The 13523-nt window shown below is 42.4% G+C and overlaps 1 protein-coding gene across 1 annotated transcript in view; it reads left to right on the top strand.

Moving 5' to 3' along the window:
* The window catches only part of CEP89 (centrosomal protein 89), a 78449-nt gene that overhangs the window by 19692 nt on the left and 45234 nt on the right, over positions 1-13523 (top strand). The window contains exons 5-9 of the mRNA XM_082862959.1: positions 1892-1994; positions 4786-4814; positions 7044-7086; positions 9350-9568; positions 10897-11042. Coding sequence (XP_082719085.1) covers positions 1892-1994; positions 4786-4814; positions 7044-7086; positions 9350-9568; positions 10897-11042 — 540 coding nt within the window. The remainder of the gene's footprint in view (positions 1-1891; positions 1995-4785; positions 4815-7043; positions 7087-9349; positions 9569-10896; positions 11043-13523) is intronic.

Below are 13523 nucleotides of genomic sequence, written 5' to 3'. Positions count from 1 at the left end.
CAAGAGTTAACCACTGCTCTGACTCCGAGAGTAGACTGGATCTTAGAAAATCACCGTAGCTTAGTTTTGCCTATTCTGAGGATTCTGTGACTTTAATCGTACAGTACGTATTCTTTGGAGTTTTTGAGAGTCTTCTGTCATTGTGTGTAGCAGTTGTTGGTTCGTTCTTATTGCTGTATAATATCCAGTTGTACAATTATAACATCCAATTAGTTATTCATTTTACTGAAGATGAATATTTGGTTGTTTCCAGATTTGGGCTTTTAGGAATAGTGCTGCTATGAACATTTGTGTGTATATATGTATATTTCTGGTGGGTCTATACCGCTCATATATACTGATGAGTGATATATATATGGTCATAGGGCATATGTACGATCAGTCTTAGTGCTAGTAGATGCTGCCAAACATTATTTTCCATAATAGGGTATCTTTAGCATTTTCTTTTTTTTAGTTTATTTATTTACTTTTGGCTGCGTTGCGTCTTTGTTGCTGCGTGTGGGCTTTCTCTAGTTGCAGCGAGCAGGGCCTACTCTTCATTGCGGTGCACAGGCTTCTTACTGCGGTGGCTCCTCTTGTTGCAGAGCATGGGCTCTAGGCACACAGGCTTCAGTAGTTGTGGCATGTGGGCTCAGTAGTTATGGCTCGCAGGCTCTAGAGCGCAGGCTCAGTAGTTGTGGTGCACGCTTAGTCGCTCCGCGGCATGTGAGATCTTCCTGTACCAGGGCTCAAACCCACGTCCCCTGCATTGGCAGGTGGATTCTTAACCTCTGCACCACCAGGGAAGCCATAGCAGTTTCGTATTTCCTTGATAAAAGTGAGTAGCATAATATATCTTTGATAGGGTGAACAAGGCAAATGGGTTCCTAGGAGACAAAACCTAAGAGGTCATTTCTTTTTAATCCCTTCAGATGATGAGTAGAGTGGGAGACCTTTCTGCTGCTCTGAGCTGGGTCACCCTGGAGCCCTGTACCCAGAGCCTGGTGGGCCTAGCCTTAGCTTTTGGCTCTGAAATGCCCCTTCTCTTGGGCATCTTGCCAGTGAGTTCTGCCCCTTCCCTGCCAGCCATGGGGATGACCCTTCCACGGCCTGCAGCCCAGCACAGCTAAGCCAAGCTGATCACATATGCAAGATACTATTTAGTGTAGCAGAAAGGAAGCCAGCGAGGGAGCACCAGTCACAGCTTATTGTACAAGACATGGTTCACTGCTCTTCCCCTTGGGCAGCCTCTGTCCCCACCTCCCAGAGCCCTGCCAGTGGGGTGGTCTCCTGTTCATCAGGGGAGGTCCCAGTGATGGCCCACAGGTCTGTGAGGGGCAGCTCTGCAGCCCTGCCACCATTCATGATACCTATGTAGAAGATGCTCACAGACAGCACAGGGGAGAGTTCCATTCCATCAGGAAACATTCGCAGTGGACTCACAGCCAGCCAGCCTAATGGGCCTCGATCCCAAACAGTTGCCTGGATGCGGGCTCTCACAGGGCTCGTCAGCAGGTCTTGTCCCATGCAGAGATGAATACACAGCATCAGTACCAAGGCAGGGTGGTACTGGGTGCTATGCAGAGCAGGCCAGAGGCAGCCCCTTTTCCTGAGTTGGTCCCTGGCAGGAATGGGGAAGGCGAGCTGCCCAGGTAGCATTGGGGGGGTGGGGGTGGCTGTGAAGTTCTCAGTGGCTTAAGCATAATTTGGACGGCATTGCCTTTGCCACTGGGCTTCTCCTGAGGGACCCGAGATTTCATCCAGCCCTGCCAGATGCGGTCCTTTTATGTCGTAGAGAGGAAAGAGCAGTGGAGAAGGTGTGGAATAAGACGTTTGGGTTTGTTGGGAAGAAATTTGATACAGAAGCACTTATCACATAGTTGGCTGTTCCTTTGTCTTTTGTAACAAAAAGATTCCATCGTCACATGGGGTGGACAGTGGAGATGAGGAAAATATTTCTGAACAAGATGGGTTTCCAGGCTCACCTGTTCCACCAGAGCATACACAAGAAAAAGGTAAAAAAAATTTTTTTTAATTTAATATCAAAAAGCATTTTGTGGCAGTAAATATTGGTTAACTTGGGGGAACATGTAGCCATTGCACCTTCATACTGTGGTTCCATGATTTTAAGTGGGAATATCCCTGAGTTTTGTTTTCACTGGGTTACAGTGAAAATAGTTGATTGCCCGGGTGTTAGGTCATCTTTAAAGCCTGAGGCCCTCACACTGGGGTCCATTTTGTCAGTTCCGGCAGCCGAGAGAGGCCCCCTGGGGTGGAGGGTCAGGGCTCAGGCTCTGAAGCTCCACACGCTCCTTCCTCTCTGCGCCCCACATCTAGCGCTGTGAGGGGCGGGTACCCAGTGGTCTCCCCAGGATGAGCGAGTGAGCTTGTTTGTCTTGTTCACCAGGCTAGCTCCAGTGCCTGGATCAGGGTCCTGGCCCATGGCAGGCTGTGACTACAGGTGTTTTGGATGAAAGAGTGCAGGGACATGTTTATAATACAACTTTGTAATAGCGCATCCTTGTACATTTCATTTGGCACAGTGAGAGAATTCAGCACATTAAATAACAAAGGTTTTCCGTTTCCTAAGAGGTGGCTTATGTTTGAGAAGTGAGAAGGAGAGCCTGGCATACAGTGGGCACCAGTCACTGCTTTATCAGGACCCTCAGACTTGCTTAGCCTCAAGAAAACTGTCATATAAGTCAGTTCACAAGGGGACTGATCGATAAACAGAAGGCCAGCCTACTAATACCTGTGCCAGAAAATGCCAATTGATTAGGCCAGCATACTTTATCCCTGTGGGAAATCCATGTGTATATTCAATTCAAGTAAAAAGTATATCTCTTTTTTTTTTTTTTTTTTTTTTTTGCTTTACGCGGGCCTCTCACTGTTGTGGCCTCTCCCGTTGCGGAGCACAGGCTCCAGACGCGCAGGCTCAGTGGCCATGGCTCACGGGCCCAGCCGCTCCACAGCATGTGGGATCTTCCTGGACCGGGGCACAAACCCGTGTCCCCTGCATTGGCAGGCGGACTCTCAACCACTGCGCCACCAGGGAAGCCCACATCTCTTTTTAAATTACAGAATTAATACTTTCTCACTGTAAAAAAAAAAAAAAACTGAAATGCAGAAATACAGGAGGTTAAACACACATAATTGTACTCCCGTAGAGTACAATTTTAACAACTTCGAATGCGTATGTGAATAAAATGTATGTTATTTTATTACCTGCCTTTTTAAAAAAATCATAACACATCCTGAATATCTCTGTGTTCACACATGTCCATCCACTTTCTAAGGTCTGTGTTGTCTGTGGCCTGATGTGTTATGTATCAGTCAGAATCCAGTCAGTAGACAGAATGTATATGGTGATTTGAAAAAGGAAAGTTTAATGTAAAGAATTATTGACTATGAGAGGCTTGCCTACTAAGGGGTAGAGAGAAACCTAAAGAATGCAGGAATAGCAGATAGAGAGAACAGCTGCTCCCTCTTCTGTTAACAGAGAGCCCCCAAGGGAAGAAACATTTGGAGAATCTCCAATGCAGACATTGGAGAGGGTGCAGCTGTGGCCCACTGGCGGGTGGAGAAGTTAGCCGAGGTGTGTTGCTAACAGAACTCGCTGGAAAGCTGCCCTCTCCAGGGGAATTCCAGGAGAAGCCCCCCATGGGGAAGTGCTGCTGGCCACCTAGATAGAGGGAAGAAAGGAGGAGAGGGGAGAGAAAAAGAGGAACGCAGGGAAAGAGAGAGGGATGGAGACAGCCTTCTGGAATGAGGAACCCAAGCCCCTTCCTCCTCCTGGCAAGGTAGCGCTGCTGCAGTAACACAAGCCAGCAATAAAGGTGGGTTTGGAGCTGAAAGGCAGTGTGGTAACTGGCGCGCTTGGTAACACAGGTGGTGTTGAACTGGGAACGCAGGTGGTGGTTGGGAGGGAGATCAGCTCCTCCAGTGGTTTTTGGTTTGTGATGGGGATTAGAAGCCCCTGGACACTTGTGAAAAGGCCCCACCCCAGCCCCAAATTCTGAGTCAGTGAATCTGGGCTGGAGCCCCAGAGGGTCTGTATTTTTAACAAGCTCTTTGGAGAGTCTGATGTGAGTGATCCTTAGGCAACACATCAGAAACACTGGTGTTTAGTGCTTTGGTTCTGTCATATTCAGGTGGCGAGAGGCTTGGTGAGTTCCTTAACCCCACTTCTACTCAGTTTGAGTGCTCCTCTCATCAGGTTCTTATAAGGATTAAATTTATAAGGATTAGATTTAGTCGTATGTGTGAAGCACAGCATCCTCCATAATGCTAGCTGATAATTATTGTCTAAAGGCTAAAGCCTCAAACTCTGTCAGCCTGAGGTGCCACTCTGCGCCCTAGCAGTACCCGGCCAAGAAGCTTGGACCCTGACCTCCTTTGGTCGAGGTACCAGCATCTGACCGAGTGGACTGCTACTGTAGGCAGGGAGACGGGGAGGCATCAGCCTCAGCCCATCTGGGGAATGGCGGTGGGACGGGTAGAGAGCTCTGGGAGGGGGAGTGCTGGGAAGGTGGAGAAGGCTCAGAGTCGCGCTGAGGAGTTTGGCCTTGGTTCTCCAATCACGTGAGCCACTGAAGGTGCTCAGGAACGAGCAGCGGGGAGAGATGAGCAGTTCCGAGTCGGGCTCCTGCCTGGCTCTGGACCCGCTTCTCATGTGGCCTTGGGAAGGCTGCCCACCTGGGCCTGGTTTAGCTCATCTGCAGAAGGTGAGTTCCTGAGATTGTACTCTTCTGAGTTGTCAGTTGTCTTTCTCTGCTTTACAAAGTTTTCTTTCTTTTTTTTAATCAGATGGTAAACATTCTATTCTGAATTTAAAGGTAAGGATTGTTTTTGTGTGTGTGTGTTTTTTAAAAATTTATTTATTTATTTTTGGCTGCGTTGGGTCTTTGTTGCTGCACGCGGGCTTTCTCTAGTTGTGGCGAGTTGGGGCTACTCTTCGTTGTGGTGCGCGGGCATCTCATTGCCGTGGCTTCTCTTGTTGCCGAGCATGGGCTCTAGGCATGCGGGCTTCAGTAGTTGTGGCGCATGGGCTTAGTTGCTCCGAGGCATGTGGGACCTTCCCGAACCAGGGCTCGAACCTATGTCCCCTGCATTGGCAGGCAGATTCTTACCCACTGCGCCACCAGGGAAGCCCAAGGATTGTTTTTTAAAAACTGATTTTCTCAATTAGTAGAATTTCCACCATAATTTCAAAACAACTTTTGTGATTTGTGGGGAAGAAAACTTCCATTAAGAGTTCTTTTCCATTGAATGTTTTTTTTAAAAAAAGTTTTAAAACATGAAGAAACTCATGTTTTGCATAGTTTAAAATGAATGTAATGTATTGAGGGATTAGAAATCACTTACATTTACATTTTCATTTGTAGAATGAATAGACAATAACCAGTTTGCAGACATGGAAATAGTTTACTTAAGTTTTTAATTCTGCGATGTCAAAGGAGTTTAAAAATTAAAGACTTCTCAGTAGAGTTAATTTATAACCTTATCTACTTTTTCAGCAGAAATTAGAAACTTAGAATCAGACTGATGTGTCGTAGAAAAATGAACAAAAGTTCAAAGACTTCCCTTTCCTCTAAGTTTTGGGTTGAAAAGGAGGATGTTGTATTCTTTTCTCAGTACTTTTTTTTTTTTTTTTGCGGTACACGGGCCTCTCACTGCTGTGGCCTCACCTGTTGCAGAGCACAGGCTCCGGACACACAGGCTCAGCGGCCATGGCTCACAGGCCCAGCCGCTCCGCGGCATGTGGGATCCTCCCGGACCGGGGCACGAACCCGTGTCCCTTGCATCAGCAGGTGGACTCTCAACCACTGCGCCACCAGGGAAGCCCTTCTCAGTGCTTTGAAAACGTGCTTCTCTGAAGCTAATGGGGTCTTTTTGCATATCCCAAGGAGAAAAGGCCAGTTGGAATTTGCTTTGTGCATCTCTGCTCAGCACCTACAGTCATATCACATGCTTTAGAATGTGAACTGGTGGCCTGTCACTTATGGGACCTGCATGTAAACACCGTGACTGACTACCAATAATAAATTGTGGAGAAAAGGCAACCCTCCTACACTGTTGGTGGGAATGTAATGGACAGCAGTATAGAGGTTCCTCAAAAAACTAAAATAGAGTTGCCATATGATCCAGCAATCCCACTCCTGGGCATGTATCCGGAGAAAACTCTAATTTCCAAAGATACTGTGTTCATATGCAGCACTGTTTACAATAGCCAAGACATGGAAGCAACCTAAGTGCCCATCAACAGATGAATGGATAAAGAAGATGTGGTATACACACACACACACACACACACACACACACACACACACACAGGAATATTACTCAGCCAGAAAAAAGAATGAAATGCCATTTGCAGCAACATGGATGGACCTAGAGATTATCATCCTGAGTGAAGTAAGCCAGACAAAGACAAATATTATACGGTATCACTTATGTGGAATCTAAAAAATAATACAAATGAACTTATTTACAAAACAGAAATAGACTCACAGATATAGAAAACAAACATATAGTTACCAAAGGGGATGGGGGGAGGGATAACTTAGGAGTATGAGATTAATAGATACACACTACTATGTATAAAATAGATAAGCGACTAGGATGTACTGTATAGCACAGGGAATTGTATTCAGTATCTTACAATAACCTATAATGGAAGAGAATTGGAAAAATATATATATGTATAACTGAACCACTTTGCTATACAGCTGAAGCTAACACAATATTGTAAATCACCTAGACTTCAATTAAAAAAAAAGACACTGAACTCATGGACAAAAAGGCAGGAAGAAAGCAGGACTTCCCTTGCTGCTCGAAGAACTTGCCAAGAGGGGAAATCCCTTAAGGTTTTGGTTCATTTAAAAGAAACAGTGAATATTAAAGTTTCTAAAGCTAAAACAAACTAGCAACTATAAGAGCCAAAATGAAGGGGGAAAAAAGTGCTTAAATATTTGATATACGATGACCTACCTGCTTGTGCCAATCCACTTTTAGAAGATGCTGAGACTCTTAATTCATTACTCTCATGTTGTTTTCTTCCTTAGGATGAAAAACCATCATTTTGTGGAAAACCTCCACCCTCTCCAGGTATTTGCCTTTTGAATTTCATTGTGATTGAAAAGCTGATTGTTCTAGCAAATACCCAGAATAATCTCACATAAAACAAAGATCTCTGTTTTTTTTTTTCCCTGTAAAGGCTGTTGCTTCTGTCCCATTATCAGAATTGGGAAGAGGAGGCAGTTTGTTGAATTTCCACCTTTGCCTTAAAAGAGAGAGTCCAAACGTGTACACGTCGGATGATGGATATATGTCCCCATGGCATGTGCTCAGATCCTGGGGAGGGGAGTGGACCTGTGGATTATAGGCAGACACTGGGAGGGGGGTGTATGCAAACGGGGGCTCTGCTCAGGGGCTAGAGACAGAGCTGAGGGGTCTAGAGATACTTCCTGGGGTGCTATCCCCTCTACAGTTTGAGGAGCCTCATTAGCTTTCAAGGTGGATTTTGTAAATATTTTTCCTGTTAAGCCTCACATTGCTAGTCTGAAAATCCTGTCAGGAATCAAGGCTTTTGTCTATCCTCCATGTCTGACTGGCTTTGTTTTCACCCTTTCTATCTTGGTGTTTTTGGTGCTGCTGTATTCTGGGATATTGCTGGGGCTCTAATGTCTAGCCCACAGGTTGATTCTTCATTGTATGTATTCTGCTGCTCAACCCATCCTTTGAATTTGTATTGTGAATGAAACTGTTTGTTTCCATGATTTCTATTAAGTATTGACAAACATCTCTCTGGAATCTTAACTACACCCATTCAAAAATCTTATAGTTGCTGAGCAGCCACCTGTGTCCTCTGTTATTTGATTTTGGTGCTTCTCTTAGCTCACATGGTTCTTGGTGATGTGTGATGTGTTCGCCTTGGTCCTTGGGAGTCCCTGTTGCTCTGCCTGGGGATGCTGTATCTGATTACTGCAGGCTGCTCAGAGGGGGAAACCAGTGGGCTGTCAGGCGTACAGCCTGTCTCCAGTGACTGCCAGGGACAGACAGGGTGTGTGGTCAGCTAGGGGGTTCGGGGGTCCCTCTTCTTCCTGAGTTTCCCCAGCCCCAGTGCCTGCCTGCCTCTGTCCTCAGAGCCTGTCTGTACTACCTGGCCCAGGGGGCTTGAACCATTGCTGATCCCATCTGGCACATTAACTGGATACCTCATCAGCCCTTTCTAGGTCACTTTGTGTCCCCACTACCTGCCAGGGCAAAGCACATCCCTGGAAGCACTCCCACCTCCAGGAGCTGACCTCTCCTGGCATATTTTAGGCTGCAGCTTCCATCTTCAATCTAATCTCAAATGTTTTCTCTCCGGGATTCCTGGTGGCTCACCTCTTGTTTTCAGTGTAGCTGTGGAGTTACTCATTTCTTAGACTTTCCTTTCATGTTCTAGGGGTTGGGGATGTGTGTGTCAGAGGTCAGGGGAGGCTGTCTGGAGCCACCAGCATTCCCGCCCTTGTCTGCACATCTGCACACAGAAGCTCTGCCCGGGCTGGGAGCCCATCGTAGCCCTCACCTCCTTTGATCTCCCTGTGGAACATCGCTCTCTGCTTTCCTCCATCTTTCTTGCTGCTCCTTCCTAACATCCTTCGTGGTCTCTGGCTTTCTTCTCACCCCGGTGCCTTCAGGTCTGCCCACATGCTGGTGGCGCCTCAGTCTCTCCAGCTGAGGCTGCCTTCAGAGCTCCGGGCCCGTGTCCTAGCCTGGGCTTCCCTTCCCCTGCCATGCTTGTGTCCCTTGTCTGGCTAGATGTCTTCCAAACCACAGGTCTTGGTGCTCATCCTTGACTTGCCCCCCCTCACTGTCCACACCCAGTTGAGTTCTTGAGCCCTGCTGAGCTTTCGCCCCTGAATCCTTCTGTCATGTCCTTTCCTCTCCATCCCTACTCTAGGAGTCTCCTGACTGGTCTCTCTGCCTCTGGGCTAGGCCTCCTTCCTGTTCGGTTTCTTCACTGCTGTCCTCAGGGATTCATCTGAGAGTAGAGCCTCTTCTTTCCATACTTCTGCCTGAAAGGCTTTCTGGCTCCTGGTGGCCTGCAGTATACAACCTCCACTCTGCATATTATGATATGTACAATCCTATGTCCAATAGTATAGAGCCTCCACTGGCTCCTGCCTCCCCCTCTGTCATCCCCCTTCCTGTTGCTCACTGTAGTCTCAACAGACCATGCACTCTTTGCTGTATAGGCCATTCTCTTTGCAGGCACTGACATGAAGAGTTGCTCATGTGGTTTTTGAAATTGTCTCCTGTAATTTTAATGTAGAATTGTAAATATCAATTAATATTTTAAAACCTTTTTCCTGTGCCTTTTTAGATGTAAATGGTAGAACACATCGAAGACATATAGAAATAACCAAAGAAAAGTTCGAGGAATTAAAAGAAGACAATTTGCATCTAAACAATGCAAATCAAACCCTTACTCTTGAACTTAACATAATAAAAAAAACAATGAAAGAACTACAGTTAAAACTTAAAAGGATGGAAAAAGAAAATGGAAAGCTGAAAGAAGTTGAGAAAGCATCCTCTCAGGAAGGTGGGGACAACTACACAGTTCTTTTATTAAAGGAACAAAGAAGAATTCAAATTTTCTTATTTATTTTGAAAGTTAATATTTTATGTTACAGTATTTGGTGATATTAATGTCCTTGATATTTTGTTATGATTTTAAGATCTTTCATTAATATCCTTATACTTGTTGAAATTTGATTTCATCTGCTGTGTCATTATTATTATGCTAAAATTCCAATACTTCTTTTGATTCTTAGCATAGTATTGTACATATGTTTCATATCAGTTTTTATCCCCATGAGCAGCATATAAAAGTGGCTCTTTCACCACATACTTACCAATGATGCGGATTGTATTTTCCTTGCGAATTTGATAGGTTAAAAAAAAAGAAGAATCCCATTTTAGTTTAATTCATTTACTATTGATGAAGTTGAATATTTTTTTCATTATCTTTGTGGGTCATTTTCTTTCTCTTTTATAAGTTTTCCCATTTTAAATTGAGATGCTTTGATCTTTTCTGTTGATTTGTAGGAGCTCTTTACATATTAAGGGTTTTAGGCCTTTGTCATGTATGTAATATTTTCTCAGTTTGTTGATAATTCAGCTAAACTTATAGGATATTTTTCTGTTATGACCTATGCCATTGGTGTCAAGTTCTTTTTAATGCTAAGATCAGGGACTTCCCTGGTGGTTAAGACTCCACACTTGCACTGTGCAGTGGGGGCAGGTTCAATCTCTGGTCTGGGAACTAGGATCCCACGTGCTGCGTGGCACGGCTAAAAAAATAATAGTAATAGTGCTAAGGTCATATAAATATTCACTGTTTTCAGTGTTTTCTCTGTATATTTATCTGTTTATATAAGTCTAATATTATGGCCTTAAGAAAGATGTTGTAGTTTTCTTTATACAGACCCTGCATATTTCTTGTCTTAGGCACATTTCTAGATACTTTATATTATTTGTGCTATTATTTTGTGGGATCTGTTTTCTGTGACGTTTTCTAATAAGACATTACTACTATGTGGGAAAATTATTAGTTGTAATAAATTCTCCATTTATTCTATATAATTTTCAAGGAACATATTTGTATATCATCTGAAACGACTTTTTTTCAACCTAAAATTTTTATTTTACCTTAATTATACATGCAAAAACTTTCACAAACTTCCAAAACACTTTTGACTATTCAATGTTAAAAAAACTTGGTAACTTTTATTCATTTGTATCTATATATCTGTCATTCACTGCCTTTGTGAGCCTAAAAGGGAAAGAAGGACAATCAGCAATTTATATAAAATCTTGATAAATTTGAGATAAGTTCTTATGGTATAATATTGAATTTATATTTTTCAGTAGTCGCTGCACCTGAATTACATTATCTAAGAAAACAAGCTCAAGAACTGGTGGATGAAAATGATGGATTGAAAATGACTGTTCATTGTTTGAATGTAGAACTGAGTAGATATCAAACAAAATTCAGGCATTTATCCAAGGAAGAGGTAATGTTTCCTATTAAGAAAAATCAGTTTTCTGATATTTTAGCCTTTCCTGTTGAATTGGCTTCCAATTCTAAGGGCTCATATTTATTATAATTTGGTATAAAAAAAGATACATCCAAAGTAGAGTCTTTCTGAGCACCTTTCTATTTTCTCCCTCCCTCCCTCCTTCCCACCCTCCCTTTCTCTGATGGGTCTTGGAACATCCCCAACTACTGGGAACCACTAAGAATAAAGGCAGCAGCTTGGACAATCACAGAGGTTTGAGAGGCAGCCAAGAGCTTGGGCCAGGCTGATGGATGAGACTCATCTCCTATACAAGACCACTCTGTCAAGACAGGAGAGGTGGCTGTTTTTTCTAATGCACAGAAACCAACACAGAGAGTAAAGGAAAATGAAGAAAAAAGGGAATATGTTCTAAAGAAGAGAACGAGATAAATCTCCAGAAACTGATCTTAATGAAATCCAGATAAGTGATTTACTCAATAGAGAGTTTAAAATAACAGTCATAAAGATGCTCAGCAAGGTCAGGAAAGCATGAACAAAGTGAGAATTTCAACGAAGAGATAGAAAATATTTAAAAAGTACCAAAGAGAAATCATAGAGCAGAAGAATATAATCCTTGAGGTGAAAAATTCAATAGAGGGTTTCAACAGCAGACTAGCACAAGTGTGAGAAAGGATCAGTGAGCTTGAAGACAGGGCAGTGGAATTTATCCAAACAGAAGAGTAAAAAGAATGAAAAAGAGTGAAGATAGCTTAAGGAATGCCATCATGTGGATTATAGAGGTCCCAGAGGGGAAAGAGAGAAAGGGGCATAAAGCTCATTTAAAGAAATAATGCTGAAAAGTTCCCTGCGGAAAGAAATAGACATCTCAATCCAGGAAGCCCAGAGAGTTCTAAATAAGATGAATCCAAAGGCACCCACAGCAAAACACATTATAATTAAATTGCCAAAATTTAAAACAAGGAGACAATCTTAAAAGCAGCAAGAGAAAAACATGTTACATACAAGGAAACCCTCATAAGATCTATCAGCAGAAACTTTGCAGACCAGAAGGGAGTAGCACAATATATTCAACCAAGAATATACTACCCAGCAAAGTTGTTCTTTAAAATTGGAGTAGACAGAGGTAAAGAGTTTTCAGGACATGCAAAAGCAGAAGGAGTTAATCACCACCAGACCAGCCTTACAAGAAATGTTAAAGGACTTTCTTTAAGCTGAAATACAAGGGCACTAATTAGTAACAGGAAAACATGAAATTAAAATTTTCACTGGTAAAGGTAAATATATAGTAAAATTAAAGATAATCTGTTGTTGTGAAGTTGGTGGGTTAATCACTTATAAATCTAGTATGAAGGTTAAAAGACAAAGATAGTAAAAATATAACTACAATAATTTGTTGATGAATATACAAGATAAAAAGATGTAAATTGCAACATCATAAACATAAAATGGGGAGAGAATAAAAAATGTAGTTTTGCAATTCATTCAAACTTAAGTTATCAACTTAAAATAGATGGTTATAAGTTGTTTTATGTAAGCCTCATAGTAACCACAAAGCAGAAACCTATAGTAGATACACAGAAAGTAAAGATAAAGTAATCTAAACGTAACTCTACAGAAAATCATGAAATCACACTTGAAGAGAGCAAGAGAAGAAAGGAACCAAAAGGAATTACAGAAAGCCAGGGAACAGTGAACAAAATGGCAATTAAGTCCATACCTAACAATAATTACTTTAAATATAAATGGGCTAAAATTCTCCAATCAAAACACATAGAGTGGTTGAATGGATAAAAAAGCAAGACCCATGTATGTGCTGCTTACAAGAGACTCACTTCAGATATAAAGACATAAACAGACTGAAAGTGAAGGGATGGAAAAATGTACTCCATGCAAATGGAAGCCAAAAGAAAGGTGGGTTGGCTTTACTTAGACAAAATAGACTTTAAGACAAAGACTGTAATAAGAGACAAAGGTTATTATAAGATGATAAAGAGGTCACTCCAACAAGAGGATATAACATTTATAAATATTTGTGAACCCAACATAGGCACACCTAAAAATATAAAGCAAATATTCACAGACCTAAAGAGAAAAACAGGCAGTCATACAATAATAGTAGGCGACTTTAATACCCCACTTTTATTAATGGATAGATCATCCAGACAGATAATCAGTAAGGAAACATTGGCTTTAAATGATACATCAGATCATGTGTATACAGAACATTGCATCCAAAAGCAGCAGAATAAACATCCTTCTCCAAGCACACATGTAACATTCTCCAGGATAGATCATATGTTAGGCCACAACACAAGTCTTAATAAATTTAAAAGGATTGAAGTCATATCAAGCATCTTTTCTGACCACAATAGTGTAAAACTAGAAATCAATTAAAAGAAGGAAACTGGAAAATTAACAAATATGTGGACATTAAACAACATGCTACTCTGATCAAACAGTGGATCAAAGAAGAAA

The sequence above is a fragment of the Leucopleurus acutus genome (assembly GCF_964270905.1).
Source record: "Leucopleurus acutus genome assembly, chromosome: 20".
NCBI lineage: Eukaryota > Metazoa > Chordata > Mammalia > Artiodactyla > Delphinidae > Leucopleurus > Leucopleurus acutus.
This window is presented reverse-complemented; position numbering and strand designations above follow the sequence as displayed.